Genomic DNA, 25,948 nt, shown 5'->3' on the forward strand with positions numbered 1-25,948 from the left:
CAGATGTCAGTCCATATTTTAGAAAAAAAAAAAAGTTCATCAACACACTTGGCATTAGTAGTATTTATTCCTTCATTATCAGTTAAGCATAGATATTTTTTTCTAGTTATACATGCATCTTTATCACAGAAGTTACATAATTCAAAAGTCTGCTTTTCCCCAGAAAAATCTACAAACCTTATAAAATACAAATTTAACCATACTGTAGTTATGACCCATTGCTTTTTACATGGTGTTTATCATATAATAGACGAATGAAGCCTGTGAAGAGATGTATCAGTACCCATGTTAACAGTTGTGCTGGTACGCGAATTCTGATCGTTACCATAACCACAGCTCTGCAGAGTGCTGCACCTTCTCATGGGGCTAAAACATGGGCACCAAACAGCCAGCTACCATGGGAAGGATCATCTTCTACCGGTCTTTGATTGTTGATCGGCATTCCCAAGTACAATAACTTCCTCTGAGGTTATCTGGCTAACATGATTACAATTAAGAGAATTGCAATACAGTTTGACAACAGAGGGATAGAACTCAACGTGAAAACTTTGTTTAATGGAAGGCAATGCATCCTGTCACCAGTAAATGGTACTTCCTGGAAGTCAGTATTATGAAAAACACAGGAGGTTTTTGCATCAGTACAAATCCCACCCAGAAAGTTATTATAGTTAAGCTTTTATTTAATCTACAAAATGCTGACTGAAGCCCTGTCACAATATGTTCACTATCCAAGTTTCCAAGATTAAGACACAACAATCGAAGCTGAAGTATGCCATCGGAGGTTTTTAATACAGCTATTCAGGGAAAATGTGCAAGTCAGTCTCAAACATTGCAAAAATCACTTACACTTCACTAGAACAGGACCAGTCCAGAACATCATCATAAGAATTTGACCACTCCACTCCATTATAAAAATGACCTGAAAGATTGTACAAAATCCTTGGCTTGCAATATAAACTTCATCAGGAATACAAGTGCATTCACAATGACACACTGACTTATTCTTGTCATGACAACTGAGATACCGCTATGGCAGGAAAATACAAATCAACTTACTGCTTGGTTAAAAAGAAGAGCCTTGGAGCCTAACTGGCTTGCAAGAAATTTTGTGAAATAGAGCAACAGAAAGAATATAAAATATCAGCTCTTGCCGTTAGACTAGACTATATCTGTACTAAATTCACTGAGCAGAGGCAGGTTTCACTTATGTGAATTATTTCCAAAATAACAAGAGACTGTCTCATAACACAGTTTTCTCCATTGGCTTCTCCTAAATTCTGTGCAACTAATTCTTCATAATTTACCTGAAACATATGCACAGTCAAATTTGCTTCTTTATATCAACGTACATAAATTATATCTTCATAAATACCTTCAGCTGTTTCAGGATTTTCAGCTCTGGGTTTACATCGATATAAAGATGAAATCTGACAGCACTGTAGAGGGGGAATGTTCCTTAACTCTTAATCGTTACTTTACTGTTAGATAGTACGTTGTCTTGATACAATTTCAATCCTAAACAGATGAAGGAAGTAATAGACTATCACATTCAAATTAGTTTACACTACCTGCCTGTAACCAGTTATATAAGGATAAGTTGCTTATGACTCTTAACTTGTCCTCTGATTTAAACGTGGAGAAATCTGTTAGTGGCCACAGAGGAGTGCTAGGTATTATCTACAATGCACTAAAATGCATACCCATAAGCACATTTGTATTTGATGCTCATGACATTACATACATAAAGAACGTATGTAGCTTGAAACAACTGCCAGGAAAACCTGCTTGGTCTGCAGTGTGTAAATCTAGATAGCATAACAAACTTAATATCCCCTTACCTAAGGGGAAAAATGAGGTGGTAACTATGAGGTTACAATTAGCAACATAAAAAGTTAGTCCTGACACCACTGCTGATCCAGTACCTATGCAAAGTCACTTTAAAATCGTGTACTTGAAAGATTATTTTCAGGAGTGTCTGAAATAATAGTAGATGCCCATGAAGCAAACTGCAGCTTCAGTTGGAAGTGCTTGAAAGATCAGTCTGTAAGTAAAAGGCAACAGGAAAAATTAAACAGGAGAAATAAATTACAGGAGAGGAAACCAAGCAGTACTTTACTTAAAATAATAAAATGCTCAGGTGGTAAAACACAGTAGTTCCCAGGAGAACACGAGGTGTTTATATTAAAAGTCATACTCTCACAGAAAATACTAAGCACTCTAATTTTTTATTTTTTTTTTAATTAACAAAAATGTTTTCCAATGAAGTAGTTCTAAACCTCACAGGAAAAAAGGTAGCAAATAGCTTTTTATTTTGTGGAAGAGGGCATGGATAAAACCTCAGGAGCTTTTTTGCCTTGAGGTAGTTTAATTACAGAGCCATGTGCCTCCTCCCCTTAAGCAAAGCTCAGCCATTCTCACCCCACTGCTACTCACTGCACCGTTCCCATTTAACTTCCTCATCTCTTCCGCCCTGCCTTTTGCTCTTGCAGCTTTTATCACTCTCCCAGATGCTTTTATATCTTTTTGCTCATCTTACACCAGTGAAACTCCCCTAAATAAGCAAAATCCCCCTCATTTCATTCATGCATACCAATTTGTTTTATTTAACTTCTCTCTTCAATCATTTCACCTTTCTTTTAGTGGTTAAGATGAGAATCATCCACCACAAACAGAACACTTCACTCCTATGTTGTCTGTTTTAGAAAACCACATTTAATGGCAATGTGGAAAGCCTGAAAAGCAAATGGAATAATTCCAATCACGTATTGCTAAATCTAAGAAATCCCACATGACAGTAAATTTATCTGCCAACTTTATTCTCCCACTTTCTTCCTCAAAGATTTATGTCTAAATCAGTAATGGTTTCAAGAAAAAACAGAGTAACTCAATTTTCTGACATTTCTTCAATAAGGCTAATGCAAAACAGACTGCACATCGGAAATGCTTTTTGATGAGCTGGCTAATCTATTAACCGTCTTCCATGTGGAGCTTGGGCTGTTGCAGATAAACTGGTTAACACGTTAATCAATCCTACTCTTAGGAGCTGGGGGACTAGATTCTAGAAACGGGAGACTACTGATTTCATATTCTTCCTGTGCGGTTTCAAAACTAGTTCATCTTCAGCACGTACTTCAGGAAAATGCAGCAAGACAAAGTAACCCTGAGCTATGCTGTCATATTATTTGATAGAAAACAGAAATATCAGTAAGTAAAAACAAACAAAGAAAAAACCAAAGAGAAAGAAACATGAACTGGAACAATTTGCACAGACCAACTGGCTGCCATGCAACTACCTGTAAGCCTGGATTTAGGCACAAAAGGGAAAAAAATTGGATTTGCTGCCTCTCTGTACTTTTTTTTTTTGGCAAGAATAAAACCAGTCTCTTAAGGATGAGAGATGAGAATAGAAGACTATTTATGAAATAAAAACGCTACACTCTTTTAGAAAAAAGCCTCAGATTGGTGTGGTCCATGTGACAGTGTGCTAGCCAGATCTGGCCACAGGGCAACGCCCTTTGCCCTCACTGGGCAACAGCAAGAGCAGATATTTCTGCAAGTGACTGGTTACTCGGGGGATGAAGAATGTACTGGAACAGGAGTTGCTAACTAACTCAGGAAAAGAATGCGGAGGGTCTCTGCTGCTCAGCCTCCACCACCTCTTTGAAGGCAGGGTACTGCGACCCCTTCCCTGGGCTGTGGTGCCAGTAACATCTGCTCCAAGAGCGGCTCCAGCCCCCCCTGCAGCAGCAGCCCCGCCGCAGCAGACTCAGCCCTTCCCTCCTGTGACAGCAGCCAGATGCAGTGAACTTCTGGACAGACATTCCCATCTCCAGCATAAGGAGGAGAGTGCCGTCTTTAGCCGACACAGGGCCACTCCAGTGCGCGAGGAGAGTTAAGGATACCGCTCCCTCTGTGCACCACCAGACACCTAGCAGAGAGGGCCGAGATTCCTCATTTCTTTATCAGCACTGAGCAACTCCAGCTATGAAGAGCTGGGCCATCATCAGCTGAGGGGGAGATACTCTGAAAATTGTTTCCATTCCTGAACACCAGAAATGCCCTGCAATGAACTATAAAACACTGTTGTATTATAACTTGGGGTATAAGCATATTATCTTTCTACATTTCCTGTTATCTTCACACCACTATTAGAGAGACATCTTCTGTTCCATGGGATTTTAGTATTTATAGGAATTAGTGCAAAAATAAATACTTCTCTTCAGACAAGTTTTCTCTTCTGGATCAAGAGGTGAATGCACAATTAGTACTATACAAAATAAATATTACACAGGGTATGGAACACAGAGTTCACATTACAAGCTGTGAACAGACACTGCTTTGAAAAACGCTTTAGGGGATTGACTCTAGGATGTAGGATTAACATAGTGTCTTAGTTCAGAGCTAGTGAATTCTGTTTGCAAAATCAATTTCCGTAAAAAGACTTAAAGAGCCTCAACTCATTTTCAGTAAATGTAGTGGTGGCAAGGCATTTATATATTCATAAAATTTTTCAAATAATGGAATTCAAGACGTTCCTGCAACTCTAAGCATGTTTTATAAGAAATGAAGTCAAAGGCTTACAGCTTTTTGTTACAAACGTACTGGGGAAAAACCAAGAACATGGCACTTGTGCTACAAGAATATATACACTATTCTTATCACTTGATAAGGAATGCTTTATACATTCCTCATGCAGCGAAGTGCAACTGTGTCTCATCAGCTCTTATCTAGGTCTGACAGGTTTTTTTTCTGCTGTTGAAAAGTCTTTCAGCATTATATTCACCAAAAAAACCCAAGACAATAGCATACAGTGCAATACGAAACAAAAAAAAAAAAAGGTCTGTCTAGAACTATTGCACATCTCAGTGATGTTAATAGGGATTTTTCTTCCTAAATCTAAGAACAGTTATGTGCAACAAATTAGGTAAAGCTTAGCACTGTCTTATTTGGACAACTACTTTTGTTTGCAGCGAGGTGCTCTCCATACTGCAGTGTAGGGAACAAATGTCAGTGTACTGCTGACGGCCAATGAGAGTTTAATTGAAAGTTTTCCTTCAAGAGCAGTCAATTGCACAGAGAGGTAAGTGGGGAAAAGAACCCCACCGTTTTTTCCACACTGCAGAGAAGCCTTAAGAAAACATAATTTTGTAATAAACATGGTAGCATCACCATGGTTCATCTGGTATACAGAAGAGAAATTATACTGACATGAAAATGGAAATCACTTAATTGAGAAAGAAAAATCAAGGCATAATAGGGTCTACATATTGTGAAGTCTTTTGTATGATACAACAGACCCTCCACCTACATTTCACTTCTTGTAGAACTTGTGCCATTTCAACAGATATATCCAAGGTTCCAATTTTAATGAAGTAGGCAACCTTAGGCTTCGGATTCTCTCTTCTTCTTTCCATCTTCTCCTAAGTCACTGTCTTCCGACTGGCTGCTGCTAAGGACTACAAATTGTCCTTCTCCGCTGCTCTGGTTCGACCTGCTGGAAGCAGCTATCAACCGGCTTTGCTCCTCTAAGTCCTAATTTGAGAAGGGGCAGGGTGGGAAATCAGAAGAATATTAACTTTAAAGCCATCTACAATTGAAACAGGATACCATTATTATGATTTATAAACTGTATTTTAATACTATCAACGGACAACTTTCTGTACAGAGGGAATTAAAAGATCGAACAGGAAACCAAAACATTTACATTTCAGTAGCTGGCATTATTAGAACATCTGACAGATTAACACCTCCGTACCTATAATCCATCAACCACAGCAGGTCAGAACAAGTATCTTCGTCTGCAGCCCCTCCCTCACTGTGTGACCGAACCCTCATCCGCGGATGAAGTTACTTTGGGCCTGTGACAGGCGTTCCTTCAAGCACTGCTCTTAAGTACTCTTTTAAAGACATTTTGGGGCTTATCTCCTCAGAAGAGCGCTCTTTAAAAACGACTATACAAAATTATAAAAAATCTGCACAGGAAATGCTTCTAATAATTAACTTAATTCCATTGGAGTACAAAACTGCAAAGGAAAGTAGAAAAAAAAGAATATTAAGAAACATTGATGAAGTGTACCTTTTCAATTTGTTTTTGTTTATTCAGTTCTTTCTGTTGTTTCTCTTTGACTCTATCTATTTCTTTTTGCTTTTCTGATGCTTTTCGATCCTAAAGGGCAAAAATGTAAATAAAGTAAATAACAATAGCCGGAGATGTTTGATACACTACCAATTTATACGAGTTTGATCAAAACTCTTATACTACTGTTCTGATTATTCTTCTTTTAAAGGACTGATACATTTGTTAAAGATAACAAGCTGAATCCTATCTTGAATATTGTTCCACAGTAGACGTTGCTCAAAGTGTTTTTATCTCAGCTTTAAAGTCTAGAAAACTAATCCCTTAAAATACACACAGTATTACTGCATCTATAAGCATCTTACGCTTATAAATCCATAAAGGGTGGGTGCCAGGAGGATGGGGCCAGGCTCTTTTCAGTGGCGCCCGGGGACAGGACAAGAGGTAACGGGCACAAACTTGAGCATGGGAAGTTCCACCTAAACATGAGGAGGAACTTCTTTACCCTGAGGGTGGCAGAGCCCTGGCACAGGCTGCCCAGAGAGGTGGTGGAGTCTCCGTCTCTGGAGACATTCCAACCCCGCCTGGACGCGTTCCTGTGCCACCTGCTCTGGGTGACCCTGCTCTGGCGGGGGCTTGGATGAGACGATCTCCAGAGGTCCCTTCCAACCCCGGCCCTTCTGTGATTCTGTGACCTCGCAGAATACATTCTATTACACATATTAAATATACTCTCTCCCTTCCATTCACAAAGATCCTTTGCCCCCAAAAGATTCTTACCAGTTCTGCATGAAAAGCTATCTGTTTTGCCAGTCCAACAGAGTCACAAATCTAAACACAAAACAGATTTGAAATAATCACAAAGACTCTAATAAAAATGCCTTTAAAATTAAGCCAGATTCCCAAACTATATATGAGAGCATATTAGAGCACTTGCAGGTACTTAGACTGTCAGGTTTAACTGTTTTTCAATACATAAACAAAATACTCTCCCGTAGAAGTCCCTTAGACACCTTGAATGGATCCAACATCTTGGAATCCATGTCAGGTTCAAAACTCATACGAGTATAACCATCACCAATACCTTTTCCCCTTCATTGTTTGATTCAAATATATAGCAGATGGAAGTTTGGCGGCTCTCGACTCTCCCTCCTGAAGTTCTAAGCACAAATCCAAAAAGGCGCTTATTCTCCTGGTGTGTAGCATACAAGACTACATTGGGCAAAGGAAACTGCCAAAAAGGATCAAATATGGAGATATTAAAACTGGTTCCAAATATATTCTATATAAGGTTTCAATATACTGCACATTAATTACTTCAATGTCGTAAGTCCACAACCACACCAGTTACAACCTGACCAAACATGTAATGACAAAACAAACAGTAGGTAAGAAGGCAAAGATTAAGTAATTCAAAACATGGGAAAACTTCAAAAAAAGCCACGCTCCGTGTAAGAGAAGGGGATCACATTTGCCATGCCTTTCAGTCATTTTTTTCTTTAAAGAGACATCATTCGTACAAATTACATTTGTGACTAAGCTTTCAGTATTTGGTCCCAGGTAAAGGCACTACTTCTCCAAACCCTGTACTGCGATGGGTTCAGCTCTCCCGAATTACATAAGCAAGAAAAAGAGAAAACAAAACAAAGAAAAAAAAAAAAAAAAAAAAACCAAACCAACCCAAGCAAACAAACCACAAATCCTCGTTATTTTGTTAGAATAAAAGTATTTTGCATTCTCATCCCTCAAAGAGGGTGGACTTAGAAATTTCAAATGTATCTTTTTAAGACTTACCAAAGGATAAGTTTTTAAGTTCTGACGGCCCCTACTACAACTGTTGTGAACTGACAGGATGGGAGTTTTCCCTAACCTTAAACGTACACATTTAGAATACTGGCCATGCACTCAGTTGATGTCTCGCCTGTAGAAGCTTACAGATCTGGGGCAGTTTTGAACTTAATGCCACAAGGGTGAAGAAATTAGAAAGCACTACGTGAAATATCAAGACATTCTCACATACTCAGGATTTCCTTTTATGGAAATGAAAATAATTCAGAGTCTCAAAAAAAAAAAGAAAATAATATTTTTAAAAGAAGACCCAAATAAATCAATGACAGAGCATAAATTGTGCATAGAGAAAAGGAGGGGGACAACAGATTTGAAATATGAAAAATAAAGGCTGCTATTACTGAAGAATTAAGCTGGCCATATTTGATATCCTATGAAGAATTCAACTTACTTCTTTCAAGTGCATTTTTAATAAAGAATTAGGAAAAAACCTCAAAACCCAAACCAACACAAAAACCAGAAACTGTACAACACGCTCAATGCAAATATGCATTAAAAAAAACAAAACCCCAAAATAAAAGCAAAAACCCAAACACCAAGCAAACCCTTTTGGACTTCAGAACTAATTTGACTCCAACCTTACTGCTACCTCTCTACTAACAATGTAAATGTTTATAATGAAACATAATGTTCGATTACAATATTCTGTTTTCCTAAGATTTTACCCTATGAAATCGGGGGGAGGGGGTGAATTTCAAAAACCTACTTGACCTACTGAGATCACAAACCTGATTTGCTGGTGTTTTCCTGTCCATTTTTCAACGTATGAATTAGTCTCCTAATTTCAGTGGAAATTTATCTGGAAATCTCATGCTGTCAGTGATTTTTGCTAACATCTAAGGGTATTATTTTTTAAATAGAAGAATTACATTGCTGGGTATTTATCTTAAAATGTAAATTTACTTACTCGTAGTCTCGTAACTTGTGTCTGTGGATCAATTAACCTAAAAATTTGTTTTTAAAAACAAACCAGAGAGTAAATTTTACCAAAGTGCAAGAAGATCATTCTGTAAATAAACATTAGTAGAAGTCAGGAAGCAAACTTACTTTAAACAGTCACAAGTGACTAATAAATGTGATTCTGTCATCCTGAAAATGTTATGGATGGCACGAGCTGCTAGTATTTGACGCATTGTTTCATAAACGACATCTGGGCTTTCATCAGACTTCACCTCCATAGAGCCAAGAAATCTTACGATAAACAGCTGATGAAGAATTGAATCTAAGACAAAGAAAAGCATTGAGAAAAGTGAACTCCATTTTGGGTTTTCCATTCAAAACCAAAGATGGACTACAGTCGGGAAAACTCCAAACTTGCAGCAACTTGGAAAGAGATTGCTCACGCTTATGAATTAGAGGTACAGTTACTAGCCAGCAAGTCACACGTCTTTTCATTTGGCTTAATAAATACAAGAGATGCAATGAATGATTTTTAAAATACTTTCAGACAGTAGCCTGATTTAACTCAGCTTGTCTAACACACTGCCGATGTGAGGTAAGCATTCTAAAAGTGGTGTTAAATTAGAAGAGAAAACCTTCAGAGCAGAATAGAAAAATAATTTTCAAATTATATTTTTTATTTTGCATTGAAATGAAATTTTTGCTTTACCTTCTGTTTCAGATTTTGAGCCTCCAGATTCACCAAAAGGATTTGTGCGTCTATTAAAAAATGAAAACATTAAACCAGGAGTCAGATTACAAGAAGCACTAATGCATAATGTAGTAGTCTCATGCTGCATCAAGTAAGAACATGTAATGATTTCACAGACTTGTAATCTGGAGGAATAACGTATGATAAATCATAACGACAAGCAATTTAATCGGGAGTTAGACATAAATTGTTATATTTGAGGGCTCAAATTATGGGAAAAATACCAGCTATTGTTGTCCTATTGCTGCCATAGAGAGTTTTGCTCACATGGTATTTTTTTATATCTGAATTAAGGCCAAGTCAAGACCTTGTTAATAGTTGAAGAGGTATAGTTTTAGGGGATGAAATTTCACAGAACAGCTTCAGGAAGTACAGCCAAAAGCTAGTCCTTTCAGTACTCCATCGGAGCACTGCACTTCTCGTCACTGTCTCGAGGTGTCGAATTACTTACTGAAGAGAAGTCACTGGTTTTGTTTCAAATGCAGCTTTCTGAAAACATCACTGGGGTTTTACTCCTAGAGGGTCAAGAGAAATGTGGCTATTTCTGGCTCTCCAAGACAGAATTGCTAGCAGTTACAGTAGAAAGTGAAAATACTCTAGGCTTCCAAGTCTACATGTTTCAAAAGCAGTAAAGCAATGCTGAAAAGAGTACGGAGAATGGGGAAATTTTATTTAAAACTTCTAACGAGGAAAAAACCCTTTCTCTTTGGATAACTGGTAGCTGAAAAACTATTACCAAAGGTTCAATAAATTTCAAATTAGGTTTTATAGGGCAGTAATGAAGGGGTCGCCTCTCAGTAGTTAGTGTTCTTAAAGCAATTTCAGAAGTAAGAGAAAAAAATATGTCAATCTCTCGTGTTCAGTTACGCGTCCTACTGACTGCCAGTTTTATTCGATCCATGAAAACTAAGAGATGTCTAGCGTAAAGTATTAAAATTGTCCTAGATTGAACTCTGAAGTCAAGGTGGCATTGCTACAGTGTTTACAACATGGACTCAATGGAGAATCATCCCACTAGATGTTGACCTGTGTAAATACACTAAAGGGAAATTCTATTAGCATCTTTTATTGCTCAGAATTTTCTTGTCATTTAAGATTAGACTGGAACATTACATGTAAAGTCTCACAGGATCTTTCAAAAGGCAAAAAAAAAATTTAAATATATGTCATCAGTACCAGAAACTAAGGAAAGGTGGTTTTTTTAAATAATTAATACTTCTAAAGTAGCATGTTGCCTATCTGTGCACACACTACACTTCCTTATTGACAGTGATGGTTAACTGAAAATACTGAGCACAGCTCTGTATCATTTCTGCTATGAAAACACGAATTTCTAGAATGGAATTATAACTGATGACATGAATTTAGATGAAATATTACGCTTTCCACTTCCTAGAATACGGTTCAAGTCTGTTTTGAATCAGTATGTTCTTAAGGATTTAGTTAGCCAACTGATTATCCTGCCATACCAAACAACAACAACAAAAAACTGTCCAAAAAGGAGTTGAATATATATAATTTTAAACTCTTCCGTATCTGTGAGGTGCAACTGAAAAGTCAAATATTTTTCTAGAATGCAGGGGGATACATACACATTATTGTGACTGGAGTCATTTAAATTAGTTTTCAGCTTTTTGGCTTGTTTTGTTGTTGTTAAGAGCACCTGGATCTGCAATTATGTTTTCTCAATATCTGAATTCTGTACATATAGTTCCAAAAATGCCGTGCAGATTTACAGGTTTTTATTACTTTTGAATGGGAAGTTTACAAAAAAACAAGGAAGAGAAAATATTTTTCTATTTTGGGAAGAGCTCCTAGACAGTTGTAACTTGTCTGTAGATGAGATTACTCTAGAAGCCTAGATCATTTTCACTCACCTTTCAGGTTAAGAAGAGTGCCATCGATTGCCATCATCACCTGGAGGCAGGGCTACCAAATTTCTCTTGAGTTTCCAAGAGGAAATAACCCAAGCTGCTGGGTGAGCAAGCAATAGGAAAGGAAAATACTTTGTGAAACAAAAAGATTAAAATAAATCAAGAATAAAAGCATTAGCTGTTAAAGCAAGAAAAGCTGTTGCTAAATAGAAAACTAGTGCATGTAATTAATCCTCTTTTTTTTTTTTTTTTTTACACTCTGTTTAACAATTAAAAAAAAAAAATCAATTGTTATTTGCTTCGCTGGCCACTGCAAATTTTGTGACATGAGTCAAGGTAAAGGCAATGTGTGTTTTGGAGCTTCAGCCTAAACATGGTTTTCTTGTTTGTTTGTTTGTTTGTTTTTAAATTAAGAACGTTAACTTTAGGAATTTTTTTTCCTTCTCTCTCCATTTCCTACCTGCCCGACTGCCCTGAAGATTTTGCTTGACCAGGCAGATCTTCGCTAACTGGAGAAATTATGTCAAATTGGATAGGAGTGTCAGGGGCGACGAGTGAATCCAAAGAAAGTGCCGATAAAGCTGCTGATTCAGATCCCAGTGACCCTGTGCTGCTGGTACGAGCTGCAGGGGGACGAGATTGTCTAAAAAAAAAAAAAAAAAAAAACAAAGAAAAAAAAAATCAAAATGAAGATATCTTAGTTTCAGGTTGGCTGATAATAAATTAAACCATATGGGAGACCAAAACAATATTCCAAAACTTGGATATAAAACAAAACATCACTTAAAACCTGAAGAAGATCAGGGTATGGTTAACAAAAACGGAGTCTATGTTCCTAATCAAATTTAAATAAGTTAAAGTTACTACTTGCATTAATAATTGCATCAGATTGTATTATATTTCATTATTGTGATTATGTACTGATGGTAAAACAATGTGAGGTCTGCTTCCAGGAGCTGGACACCTCAAGAAAAAACTCGTGATTTCATCCTACAAACCAGACATACGATGCAACCAAAACTGTCCAGTCAGCTGGAAATCTGGGGCGCTTCTAACAACGGATGCTAGACAACGCTAAAGGTGAGTTCAAGAAATTCTCCTGCAGCCTATCAAAGATTTAGTTCTGAACATAGAAAGTTTTGTTGTTCCCTCTCCCCGGAACTTTACGCAGGATTCTCTTTATAGATGTGCTCTTCAAATGACCTAGGGCTCATTAACTTACACAGTTGGCCGCATACTCTCATGCCTCTGCTGAAAGGAAGGAGATGGAGTAACAGCCTCCAGAGCTGACTGATTTACGCGTGCAGCAATTTCCTGCAATAGAGAGATGGGGAAAAATAACTGAAAACATTTTCCTCAAAATAAGCTTTTAAGATTTTAGTTTTATTTATATGCAATTGACAGAAGTTATAAACTCAACCCTTTGTGAGAATCTTAAGTTCCTTAATTTTCACTAACGTAGTTGTTGGGCCAATTCCCCTAATTTACCAAGTAAAAATCAGGATGTAAGTGTGTATCAGTATGAGTTTACTATAGAAATATAAATGTAAACCATATAAATGACATTAATTTACTTACCCAAATTCTGTACATGAAACAAATAATCAATTTCTAACTCTTCAAAAGGCAAATAACTCTTTCATGAAGTAAAAATGTCTTTCCTACAAAATTGCTGTGCTCATCTATCCTAAGATTGTCAGTTCCCTCTAGGGGAAATTAAATGTATCCGTCTGAGTATTTGTCATATTAATTTGTAACAAAGTATCATATACAAAATACATATACCGGATCTAGAAGATGTCAAAAAGTTATACCAAATATAAAAGTCATGTATTCTTAATGCTTTCTAGAGAAGCATTTGGATGGAGACAATGGACTGTACCCTTTCATACCATGAAAAAGTTACAATTAGACATGTAGGAAGTACTCAGCTTAATTCTACGCTATCCAATTAGATCCAGTTGATCTCTCTTTAATTTTGTGCATATCTGCATCATAACATATTACTGATACTATAAGTTTTAGTACAGTTACCTCAGGGTTTTCACTTAGATATATCTGTTTAGATATGTTGTTTATGGTGCATATCCACTGAAAAAGAGAGAGAGGGAAAAAAAGAAAAAAGTTAATTTTTCGTAGTTTTGTAACAAACTTGATTAAATACCCGAGTTGGCTGGTTTCAGCACTTTTCCCACTTTGTTTGTAAGTTCAGAGAGCCAAACCAGTATTCTGCACACCCACCTTGTCATTAAATTCACTGCTGTCTGCATACTGCACCTTACATTATCAGATTTCACTTGAAAAAATTATTTTAGTCACACTGAAGACCAAAACTAAGACAAGCTAAATCACGAGTGAGGAACTAAAAAAAATGAAAGAAAAATCAGGGTTCTCTGTACTTTGTTATTCTGTGACTGCAGATGACATTGCTTCCTCAAGAGATTATAAAGATTCCATCACCTTTTGTGGAATTTGCCCATTTCTTGCATCTGTAAGCTAGATGCTATTTTCTCCCTGTGCTATGGAAAACCATCTGCTCCCGTTCCTTGCTTTTCTCCGAAGGAGAAAAACGTGCTGTTCCACTGAACGCCACCTGGTTGTTAGGGTTCTCACCTGAGCTATCTAAAAGATAGCACAGCTGCAGCCCAGAAAAACCACAAATTTCAGCTGCTAAAGGTGACTGTAAATTCCATTCCTCTGTTGAGGCATTTGAGGTCATTATGGATAGAATGAGTTAAAAGTTCACTGCTTACCACCTAAAGAATATAAAATGAGCAATCTAACTGTTGTTACAAATAGTTCTGCACAACAACAACAAAAAAATCACTGGACTCCGTGCAAACCTCCTATAAGCTTACCTCTTCATAATCTTTTTTACTCTCTGCCTGTAAGATTGACGACCTGAAAGAGAAGGATGGAAAAGACAATTTTGTCTATTTAAAATGCTTCACAAGTACATTCAGACAGGAAATCCATTTTCATGTTTGTACATTGTGCAACAAATTAAGAAAAGCTGAAGATTCTGTGTATGTGCTGAGTGCAGTCAACATCTAATTGGGGGTGGGGCGGATCTATGTTTTCATAGATCACAGAATTCTAATTGTGCCCATGTAAGACTTAGGCACTCACAAAATGCAACAATACATGACTGTAAACTAATTAGGTAATTTTGTTTTGAAATACCACTCAGCTACATTATAGACCTGATAAATAAAAAAACCCAAACATTACAAAGTTAAAAAGACATCCAGATTTTGCTTCTAAATATCCCCAGAATCTATCAAGCTATAATCTGGCCAAATGCAGACCATCTTTCTTTTCTTAATTAGTGAGTCTAGTATTACTTACAGGTAACAGTAATGTAAGAATACTTACTTTTTACCATCAAAAGATGTTATCTGAAAACAGTACCGTCTGTCTTCGCAGTCCACAGCCATTACAGAACAATTGTCTATGTCCATGACAAGCCCCCCAGCGACATCCCCTCTTGCCTGGCTCATCAAATTTCCACCTTGAGTGAAGTAAAACTGTCTCTCCCAACTGGAAGATACCAGCCCTGTCTTACTAAAAGATAAAAAGAAGTTCTTGGTAGATTAGGAGTTCAGCTGAGCTGTATAAACTAGAACAAAAAGAAAATCACTTGCAACAAACCATCTGGGCACTTAAGAAACCTTTTTTCCCCCCCATGTGATGTTTTAGGTTAGCTTTACAGCTAAATTAGTGTCTTTCCATCTGTTGTTTTTTTCATTCTAAACCTATTGCTGAGCAAAGAATACATAAAAATGTTGCTTTCTTAGATTATGTGAAACTTAATTTAGAATTAAAAGGCGTTAAGTACTTCAGTTTTGATGATCAGCCTTTACAGCACTACTTTATACAATATGCATATTCAAATTGTATGTATTATCAATATAAGTGATAAGACCTCTGAACTCCGCACTTCTACTGTTAAGACTAAGTTTTGAAGAACTCTGTGTTAAGCGTTAGCTTAGTCACATAAGATACCTCAAACTTCCAAGTCTTTTCTACCATTCAACAAGATTTCCAAAATTTTTGCTTAAAGCTTGTTGGTTTTTTGTTGTTGTTTTTTTTTCCCTGGAGTGACAGGAGAGGAACAATCTGAAACCAAAAATCAGTAACACTTGCAGTTTAGCCTCCTGTTTTGTTCAGATACTCTCTTTGTGTTCTACTCAATACTCAATTGTGTTCTACTGCAGAAATTCATGCCTCATTCAGTGAGTATGTTACTCTAACAGTTGTTGTAAAAGTAATCTAGATTTTTCTTTAAATTCCTTGCAGCTCATTATATAAATTACAGAAAAAAAATCTGAGTGTTACAACTTATTTTTAGTAACTGTAAAAATCAACTCCTAGACTGTAGTACCTGTAGTAACAGCTCCCTCCAGTGGACAAAAGTCTTCCTCGTGAAACTGAGAAGGCCGTTCAAAGTGTATTTCCCTTTATAGAGAATGTTTTGCCTTGTATATCTCAAGGTTGTTATATTTTATTAGCAACTTGAATCCCAAAGCTGTAACAGATACTTATCTAACAATCCTGATAGCTGCAACCTTGTTGTTTTCCAATTACAATCCAATGACGTTACATTCTCTTAAACTTTAATTTTTCTTTTGATACAAAAATTCAGGCAAAATTGGACTAAAATCAGGGTAACTATGCTTTGCACCTGAATGACATTATGTCAGTGTAACAATAAAATCAACACTAATGAGGTGAAGGAGTCCAAAGAAAGAAAGAGAATCGCTCCTATGGGACTGACTTACTCAACTAAGTATGTAAAATCAGCACAGCTAACTTCAAAAAAATATTGCATACTTTTTTAGCTTTCCCTTCCCAAAATTAAACATTCTGGAATTTTGAAGTAACAAGTTAGTCTTACTTTCTTGCATTGAGATAGCCAGCTTTCCGTGTTAGGTTTCTATGAACAGGAAATTTTGTAGTATCAGGATCAGGCAAATAAAGTGGATCGCTAGCTACTTCCAAGTCCTCTATAGTTTGTTGCATGTTTTCTCCTTCACACTCCATTTCCCTGCGAACACTAAGGTAAATAACATGTTATTAACAAAGATAATTTATTAATAAAGTAGGAACAGAAAAAATAATTGACTTGATAACAGTCCAAAATTCAATGAAAACAACTTACTTCTGTACGCTTGTGCCAATATTGGTCAAAAATTCTTCCAATTGCTCAGTAAGATTTTCTGAACCCATTTTAAAAAAACTTATCTTTAAAAAAAGGGGGGAGAAAAAAGGAAATGTTGTCATTAATAAAACTACATTAACAATGAACAGATGAAACCATAGGAGGTTAAATTTTCTCAGAGAAATCCGTTTTCATCCCTCATTCCCACCAACACCTCCCAATGAAAGGAGCAGAATGCATGGTTTTGTCTGCAGGTGAAGGTGGATGCTGACATTGTGGTGGGATTTCACTGTGTCAGGAGGATGTGCAGAGAGCCACCCAGAGGAAATACAGCAATATGCACAAACTGCCCTGGAACAGAAACAACGTTTGATCTCTTAGTGATCCCGAGGTCTCTCCGTGCTTTTTCAAGCCCACCAGGTTGCTAACTGTTGTGTTATGGGTGGGGTTATTTGGGGGGCACGGGAGAGGGGAAACCTGTGAGGACTTGTCTGGGGCCATCCTGTAACTGTGGGCCCTGCCAAGGGGAACTGACAATATGTATCTCAAAAACACTGTACTCAATATTGATCTAAATCGAGTTTAGCTGTATGAAATCCCAGAACGGGAAGCTACAGGGCATGGCCCTGCCCTTCCCATTCTTAGACTCAGCAAAAACCTGCACCTGAACAACAGGTTGCACCATCTACTTTGTCATTTCGAGCTCAGTTCTTAAATACAAGCTGCAAAGTTTCAAAAAGAAGCAAGAGTTCTTCTTGGACTTGGAAAGCTTTCAGACAGTCTGTAGAAGTTAATTTCTACTCGGGACACGGTGGCAATGCCAGATGCTGGAAAGTTTGACTTTTTTTAAAAAAAGGTTTCAGAATCTGAAATTACCTGAGCTTGCATGTATCCTAGCAAGGGTTCTAGCATAGCAATTTTCTTTTTGTACTGAAGAGTATTTAATGCACAGAAATAATGCATCATAGTCTGATGCTGTTTTTTCCTGGAAGTATATACATCTTCTGTAACTTCAGCCTTGATCTGAAGAGACACAGACAGGGGAGGGGAAAAAGGAATGTTTGAGACTTGGTATTCATCACATGCCTTCTAGACAGCGTTACAGCCAGCGTGGAAAAAACAACACAGTAATGTTCCATCCTCTGTCATCAGCAATTGTATATTTTACCCTACAATTCTGCTTCTTTAACTTATACGTGCAAGATACATGAAAAACAAATACAGCTTTCTTTTCTCCCTGGAAAACGTGGTTATTAGTATCACAGCCTTCATCTTAGAGCACTTTCAGTGTTACAAGACAGGCACGTATTGGGCAAACCTGCTTTTTTGTTCTGAAGTAAACTCTCTAGACTGCTAAAACATAAACTATCAACCTTCAGGTGGAATCTGCCATACATTGTCTTCCATCATAAATATACATAGTAGATGAAAATTATTTCTTATCTCCTCTAAAAATCTTTATATTAAGTATTTTGTTTTACGAACCTTTTCATTTTCCCTTCTTTTTGACAACCGACTGTATCTGGTAATGGCAGCATCATGGTCTAAGCAATCAAGAGAGAATTTATGATCATTTTGATAAATAAATGACTTATGAAACAGAGCAGAAAACGTTTTATATCACTGTGTTGCACAGCCAACTGAATGCAAAGTTCTGTCACATTAAAACCTTCAAGAATTGTTATTGCCCGTTTATAATTACTTCACTGCCACAAATACTTGGGCTGAAGAAAAATCCTATCCAGATGCAAACATGGCCAAATTGTTATAAATTTCCTTAAACATCTAATATTCTTCAAAGACAGAAACATTCTATAAGTAGGGACGATTTCCCATTATGAAAAGCTGTATCTAATCTTTCTTGCAGCAATTTACATTAAGAGAATTTACATTAAGAGAAGCAGAATCCTTATTTAATCCTGACTTAAAGAATATGTTCTCTACGGGAGACTAATTTTAGGGGGATAAAATTTGTTTTATTAATCTAGTCCTGACTGTAAGAAGTGAGCTAGCACCTATTTTTATTAATTTTGGTAGCATAATCCTAAATTATGTAATAGTTACACATACTTTTACAGTATTGTAGTGTCGATTTCTTTAACACTTTGGTACACAAAGCAGGGATTTACAAGTGAAGCAAGGAAGCTGGGTGCCTAAGTATCACTGAAAAAAATTACACCTTAATTAGTCACTTCAAGTGGTGCAAATATCTTCACTAATTTTTTAAGTAAATAATCTACAATACTACTGTTGTCTTCTAATATGTATAACATTAAGTATTTTACACTTACCATTGCTTGCAATTTGGAAAACTTCTTTAAGAGTTAATATCTCTACAAAACAATATATCAAAATTTAAATAAGTTGTTTTCAACATAACACACATATATTACAGTTCTGGTCTGAGTTGGGGAAGTGGAAGCACAGGAGATGGGGAAGTATCACTGGATCAAAGGAAAGCCACAGATACATTGTGCTTCTTCCTACCTAAAATCAGTCATATTCTAGATGGTTACGTACTCTCATGGTGTCAGGAAAAAGAAACCAGTACAATACTTAGTACTTGTTCTGATCTTGACTCTGGTTTTGTGTCATATTGCAACATAAACAAGCAGAGAGCTACATTCAACTTTATGGTAAAGAAAAGACAAAAAAACGTGGAAAAGCTTTACAGACAATGCCTCTGAAGTCCATAGAGAGGTATGGTATCATTAAATACTACATCAGTTGGCGGTTAAAAACTTCCAGTGGGATAATTTCATTTGCGATTATTGCCTCAGGGATTCTTCTTCAGTAAATATTAACAGGAGATTTTTCCAGGTCCCGAGGAGTAATATTACCCTTGAGATACTCATGTTCCCTTCCTCAAAAAGCATAATCTATTCCATCCATAATTTTGCAATGAACTATTCCCAAAGAAGTATTTTCCAAGATTCATAAAGAGCTAGAAGACTTATGGAAGAGTTGCAATTTTTTATTTCAATTTTGACTTAAAATGTTCTATGATACGTATACCTACTCTTTGTATGTGTATACACACATTAGGGATTTAAGTTATTTTGGGTTTAAGTTTTATCATTTATATTTGAAGCCCATGTGCTACACCAGGCTATTCACTTTAGCCTCTCAAATAAAATCGATCATAATCAGACACACTATATATTATTTAGGACAGGTAGAGTAAGATACAACTGTTACAAAGATAAGAAGTTGGAAGCATTTCAAGCCTGCACATAAGAAGCCACCCATACCACCAGCAGGGCTGAAGAACCACCTTACTAAATCTTAGGAATATAATAAGTATTACAACATTGGCACTTTGCCCTTTGAGTTTAGTCCAGCCATTATATTGATGTCGTGGTATTACAATATATACAAATATTTCCCAACCATGCAAATTATCTGAAAATTATTCTTTCCTAATGTTTGTAGTAACTGCAAAATTTTCATCTTGAATAGAAGATAAGTGCTTCCATAACATAATATTTTTATTGAAACAGTAATAGTGTTCAGTTCTTCAACTGTCATACTCTTGCGAATAGAAATAACTTACATTTGTTTAAAAATTGAGAGATGCATACTTTTGAGAGCTGAAAAGTAAGTAGCATATTCTATTTAGTGAAACAAGAGCTATGGAGATTAAATGCCATGTTGTTGCTATTGCTGCTGTTGATAAAAACAGTATTTGTTCAAGCACTCTACCTTTTAGATCCCTTTCTTTAAACTGGGTAATAGGAAACATCATTGCATCTGCAAGTTGAGTTGAAAGTACTGCATGGCAAGAGCTGAGCTGTGGAAGACAAGGGAAAGAAGGAAATTTTAGAAAAATGGTGCTAAGACTAAATCAAATCAAGATAGGTTAACATCAATTTCACTCAAAGATGACATGTACAACTCAAAACATAACTTTGCAGATTCATTTTTTTTGTATCTATTCTTTTCTAGGTTACTGATCTCATCGCTAGCTTTTTATAGAAGACCTTTAGAGTTTAGTATTTGTTCCTGCTTTTCCAACTTTATTGCAAGTTACCAGATCATGTTAGAAGATGGCCTCATACATTCTGATGACCATCACAGCCCCTCTTTCACAGGTTACAGAGGTAGAACAGATGTGTTTTTCCTTCCAAAATGCTGTTTAAGTAGTGCTAAAAGCAAGAAGAGGGATCACAGAAAAAATCCTGATTGAGATCTTAACGGTGCTAAGTTGTCTTTCGGAAGAGCCTGTCTCTAATCCAGACAGCAGGAGGTTCCTTTGTCAGTCAGGTACCTGAAATCAGGCAATACAAATACCCTCAGGAGAAAGAGTTTCTAACTGCCATTCTGTAATGGTTGTTGCCTCTGTCTACATTAAGTTAAACTACGTTCTTTCTCAACAACGTATCTTCATTTTGCTGAATTGATTCTTTATCTTCAGGTTATTTAACTTTAAATATATGCTGCAATATATGATTCAGTGCTACCTTACTGACAAATGAAAGCCATTTCTGTACCTCCTGTCTAAAAAACGCTAGAGTAATTAAGCAAGTTAGTGTCTATACATCATAATGTTAGCAAAGTAAGTGAAACAAATACAAGTACTTGCCTCATCTATCACTTTTGCAAATTGCTGTAGAGTGGAAGTCATAACTTCATCATCTCCCCCTAGTGGAAAACGCTGAAAGAAAATAAAAGGCATGTTGTTTGCTGTGTTTTCTGCCATTCACAAAACTATATTAATCATGTCGATGAATGATTCCGTTATTTTACAATATTATACAGTTAAGATACACTGAAGCACCTCTTTATTGTCCTGTGAAGAAAGAATGTTTTTTGGGGGAAAAAAGTAATAACCGATTCTCATTTTTAAAAAATAAATCTATTTTTTAAATAGGTTAATTAATCAATCTAATTACTAGATTTTATTAATTAGTGGATTTTAGTTAAAAAAAAAAATCAGTAAAGATGCAGACTTGACATCTATGAAGATTTTTATCCAGCTTTGCAATTTAGTTTAAAATCACCAAAAATTAAGCAATATTTTATTTTCACCTTAAACTTATAGCTCTTAAATTATGTGAAACTTTTAAATCATCCAAAAGACTTGACTTTACAAAGAGTTTACTTCACATCCAAAAGAGTTTACATTACAATGCCTTGATGGAGGCAAAAGTATGATCAAAATGGTCACAACTGAAAAAAGAAAGTTATGGATTCCACCATCTCTGTTTTCACAGATGGAATTATTCTCATAATAAGAGTAAATGATGGTTGTTAAATGGAGACTGCTATGCAATCGCTCCTCTTCACAACTAGTAAAATTAAAGCACTTAACAATAAACAGGTTTATAAAACAAAAACAACCCCTCACCACCACCCTAAGCACCCAAAACACCGATACAAAAGTAAAATAGTCCACAACTTACTAATATTCGTCATGGTAAGAGGAACTTTCTTCTGTTTTAGTTGGAAGAACTACTATGTTAGTAGACAGTATGACAGTAGATTCTTTTGGCAAAGATTCAAACCACCAACTGCAGCAGTTGATTTTATCTGGACCAAACCTAAATACATTCTCATTGTGCTCTGGGAGATAAAAGACTACAAAAATACATAGTACTGACCACACAAAGACAACAATGATTTACACAGTACCTGTTTCTCATATTCCTTCAGAAGCTTTGAAGTCAGATGAGTTGCTGCACTTAATTCATTCTGATTTAAAAACAAAAACAAAACAAAAAAACAAACAACAAAAAAACCAAGGTCGTTACTTTTTGATTTAAATTAATAAAAAAAAAATTCACATATTTGAAGAGGAAACTATTACAGATGTGGAACTTAAAATCTGACTACAGATTTTCAGAAAACCTAAGCATCCTGCCTTTCCATTTCTCTAACATTACTGACAGTTACAGGCAATCCCTGTTTAAAAATACCAAGTTCACAGCCTGTACCGTGGGCACTGATTTCTGTATTTTTCATGTTGTGCAATGCATATTTGCATTTAATTATTTCAAACTGTCTGCCCTAGTTACTGAGTATTAGGAATCTGTTATCTGTAAAGGAAGGAAAAAATTACAATGAACCTCGGTACTACCTGGTTACAAACAGACAGGACCCAATTAACAGATTCACAGTACGGAACAACTTCATCTTTCATGATGCAGTTGAAGGAGAGAATACAGAAATTAAAAGCTAAATAGAAAGGCAGTAAAAGAAAACTACATAGCAGCAAACCTACAATAAACACACTAGTCATTAAAGTAAAAACAACAGTAAAATAAAAATATGAAAAGCAAGAGTGACAAACCATTAAAAAAGTCAAACAGTTCAAGTATATACAAATTAAAAATACAGCCATAAACTCAAATGTTCAGAAAAACATACAAAATAGATTCTGCCTTTGGCATAAAAATGCGGTTACTTATAAATGAGTGAAACACGGATATATTGTGGGTAAAAAATAATCTGCCAATTGATACATATTCTTATACACACCAAGATCATAATGGGAAACATTTTAGAAACACTTAGGAAATACAATAAAACTACTAAAAGACCAAAAAGTCTTTTCATTTGTCATAAGAAATTCTGTTGCAAAAAAATCACAAGAATTTAACATTTACCACTCCCTAACATACAGAAAAGCAATCGTTTAATTCTTATTTTATTTCACAATGTTTAAAAAAATATTGCTTATAGTAATTTCAAAAAAAGCAAGAGACGTGAAATGTGGTTCAAAAGCTTTATAATACATTCAGGAATTTCATTAACGCTACCTGTGCATCATATATTCTGTGCATGGCTTGAAATAACTGGTTGATGTAATTGGAAATTGCAGCAGCATCTTCTTCAAATACTCCCAGCAAAGACCGGGTCTGTAAAAATGAAACAGCCAAAACACTAATAGGTCGAGTTAGTATTTAAATTTAACAGTATTTCAAACTCAAATAGCATTGCTTCAGGTTTCATTACTGAAAAGTTTATAAACCCTCCAACACTGTTTACAGGAATGATACATGTTGTGTGCCAGAGAATCAGAGATACCACAGCTCCGCCTCGCTCCTACCGTCAGCTTCTCTCCAGGTTAATACAAGTACATTTTCAGAAACGAAAGGACCAAAGGAGATAAATACCCTTATAAAAAAGTTGGAACTGGGGCAACTACTGTACCCACCATGGTAAATCCCTAAGGAAAAGGGTGAAGATGACTGGTATTCAATAGCGTGCCAGGTATATACATCTCTCCTGCAGTGAGATCAAACCAAAGACTGTGACTTTCTGACACTACCCATCCTGCACGAAGACAGGTGTTGCTGGCTGGGCTTGCAGCTATAATTCACCTCTGCAATAACAGTCATTTCTGTCATCAAAAGACTGAGGAACTAAAAGCCAAGCAAAACCAAAACAGTACAACCGTCATCCTGTTGTTCTTAAGATACATGTTTCTCCCTCTCACCACTCCACGGTGAAAGGGAGTGAAAAGATCTGTCCTTTTGTCCTTGTCAGCTTGTCAGTCATCTGTTCCTCAGCTGCTGTCACCCCCAAGCGTGCTGACTATGCATCCTACAGCACTGTCCACAGCACTGATGAAGGTGCTTAACAGTATCCACCTCAAAAACAACCTCTTTATCACTGGCCACCTATTAGACTTCAAAACACTGATGACGACTCTAACTCCAACTATCCAGCCAGTTTTTCCAGCCAGGTTGCAGTACGTACCTCTCCATTTAAGCCAGAAGGATGTTACCGGAGACCATGGCAGAATCCTTGCTTGAGTCAAGGTAAATGAAATCCACTGCTCTTCCCTGTGACGAAATGACTGACTCTGGATGAGAAGGCAGTCAGGTTGCTCAGGCATAATTTGCCCTTAAGCTTAAATGAGATGCTGACTCAGTGTTCTTCCATCCTTTTTGCACTTGGAAGCAATGTTGCTCCGCACCACAGGGCTATTGAATAGCTTGCTTCCACCAAGACAAAAACCCAAAAGGGGGCAAAGCAGAGAACATACCTATAACTCTGCATAGGCCACATTTGCTTTCTGAGTCTAAAATACTGTTTGGGATGTTTGGATGAAGAAACAGGAGTATCACTTGCAAGACCCACAAAATAAACCCTTTAACCCTAGCAATGTTTTAGCAACAGTGCTGTGCTTTGTTTTTAGATTTACACTAAAATTAATGGTCCAGACAGAAAATGGAAAGAATCATAAGTACATAACTGGTGTCGCCCCCCCCCCAATATGATTATTAAACACTTGAAATTGGAAATTCTCTTTCTTAGTCTTCCCTAGGCTAAATAACTGTAGTTTCCTTAAAGAGGAAGGGAACTTATGGGACGAGGGAAAAGAATGAAAGACTGATAGAAGTCTGGACATCAGGAAAACCTCTCTGATGAGACTAGCGAAAAGCACTGGATTGCACAGCATAAGAATTGTGGGGGTTTTACTATTCGTTCTTGCTATGTTGAAGACTTGTCTTGAAATGACATAGACTTTAGTCCATCTCCCCCTGAAGCATGGAGGTCTTTCTCAGCTACTTTTCTTATTTTCTGCTTTTAATGATAATCAAGGAGTACATATTAAACCTGCATGAAGTATGTCATTTGACCATTCTTTTGACATGCATTTCCTTTATTTAACTTGAATTAGATGGCTAGTTGTCTCACAAATACAATCATATCATATAATGCCTACAAGATACTTGAATAAAATATATATATAAACAACAGCATCATCAACACAATAAATCTCTTAAATGGTGGTTCTAGTTTATAAAACAAGTGGAAAAGGGGGTGGAGGAGGAAGGAGGTGGAGGAGAACTAAAACATTTGCCAGGTGTGGCAACATGTTGTGTCATCCTAATAGCTGTGACTCTCTCATTAAAGGAGACATACATGAAAGAATGCAAAAGAAAAAATTACATAGTACCATAACCACTGAATTCTATACACATGACCTTTGAACCTGAACATAAATAAACCTGAACTTGTAATTTTATAGGAATATCATGTAAGGTTTCTGGACTATGCTTACTCTTTAAAACCAAACACTGTAGAATTTGCTTAGCAAAAAAATTAGAGGAATTATTTACTCATGTTTCTAGTAAAACTTTGCATCACTTTGCATGTTCTTTAAGATGCATTCATGCCATTTATATGAGGAGGTACACTAGAAACTGCCAGGGATAAGCTGCACAAAGAAACCACACAGTTAGAAGCCAGTGAATTGTCTTAACAATGACATTCCATGTCATCATAGGTACGGTAGTGTAAGAGACATGAGATAGAGCCTGTACTATCAAGTCTCTTGGCTTTTTATTGTGCAATGCTTTGGGAACACAAATAAGCCTGAGCAGAAA

General features: G+C 36.5%; 1 protein-coding gene across 2 annotated transcripts in view; it reads right to left on the bottom strand.

Annotated features, from left to right (window-relative positions):
• Window positions 1-48: 48 nt before the first annotated feature.
• APPL1 (adaptor protein, phosphotyrosine interacting with PH domain and leucine zipper 1) overlaps window positions 49-25,948 on the bottom strand; it is a 28,117-nt gene continuing 2,217 nt past the window's right edge. Inside the window, exons 2-23 of one of the 2 annotated variants that reach the window (XR_010072731.1) lie at window positions 23,369-23,467; window positions 22,242-22,301; window positions 21,193-21,264; window positions 20,313-20,400; window positions 18,902-18,943; window positions 18,096-18,154; window positions 17,487-17,633; window positions 16,611-16,693; window positions 16,347-16,505; window positions 14,825-15,013; window positions 14,308-14,350; window positions 13,484-13,540; window positions 12,672-12,763; window positions 11,910-12,092; window positions 9,534-9,583; window positions 8,972-9,146; window positions 8,832-8,868; window positions 7,161-7,307; window positions 6,857-6,907; window positions 6,077-6,166; window positions 5,309-5,532; window positions 49-2,041 (exon numbers count right to left, since the gene is read on the bottom strand). Coding sequence is in view for 1 of the 2 variants with exons in the window: in XM_063347749.1 (XP_063203819.1) it covers window positions 5,383-5,532; window positions 6,077-6,166; window positions 6,857-6,907; window positions 7,161-7,307; window positions 8,832-8,868; window positions 8,972-9,146; window positions 9,534-9,583; window positions 11,910-12,092; window positions 12,672-12,763; window positions 13,484-13,540; window positions 14,308-14,350; window positions 14,825-15,013; window positions 16,347-16,505; window positions 16,611-16,693; window positions 17,487-17,633; window positions 18,096-18,154; window positions 18,902-18,943; window positions 20,313-20,400; window positions 21,193-21,264; window positions 22,242-22,301; window positions 23,369-23,467 (2,073 nt within the window). In the remaining variant the exon portion in view is untranslated. The remainder of the gene's footprint in view (window positions 2,042-5,308; window positions 5,533-6,076; window positions 6,167-6,856; window positions 6,908-7,160; window positions 7,308-8,831; window positions 8,869-8,971; window positions 9,147-9,533; window positions 9,584-11,909; window positions 12,093-12,671; window positions 12,764-13,483; window positions 13,541-14,307; window positions 14,351-14,824; window positions 15,014-16,346; window positions 16,506-16,610; window positions 16,694-17,486; window positions 17,634-18,095; window positions 18,155-18,901; window positions 18,944-20,312; window positions 20,401-21,192; window positions 21,265-22,241; window positions 22,302-23,368; window positions 23,468-25,948) is intronic. The other variant, XM_063347749.1, reaches the window with a different exon arrangement.

The sequence above is a fragment of the Chroicocephalus ridibundus genome, chromosome 10 (genome assembly GCF_963924245.1).
Source record: "Chroicocephalus ridibundus chromosome 10, bChrRid1.1, whole genome shotgun sequence".
In the NCBI taxonomy this organism is placed as follows: domain Eukaryota; kingdom Metazoa; phylum Chordata; class Aves; order Charadriiformes; family Laridae; genus Chroicocephalus; species Chroicocephalus ridibundus.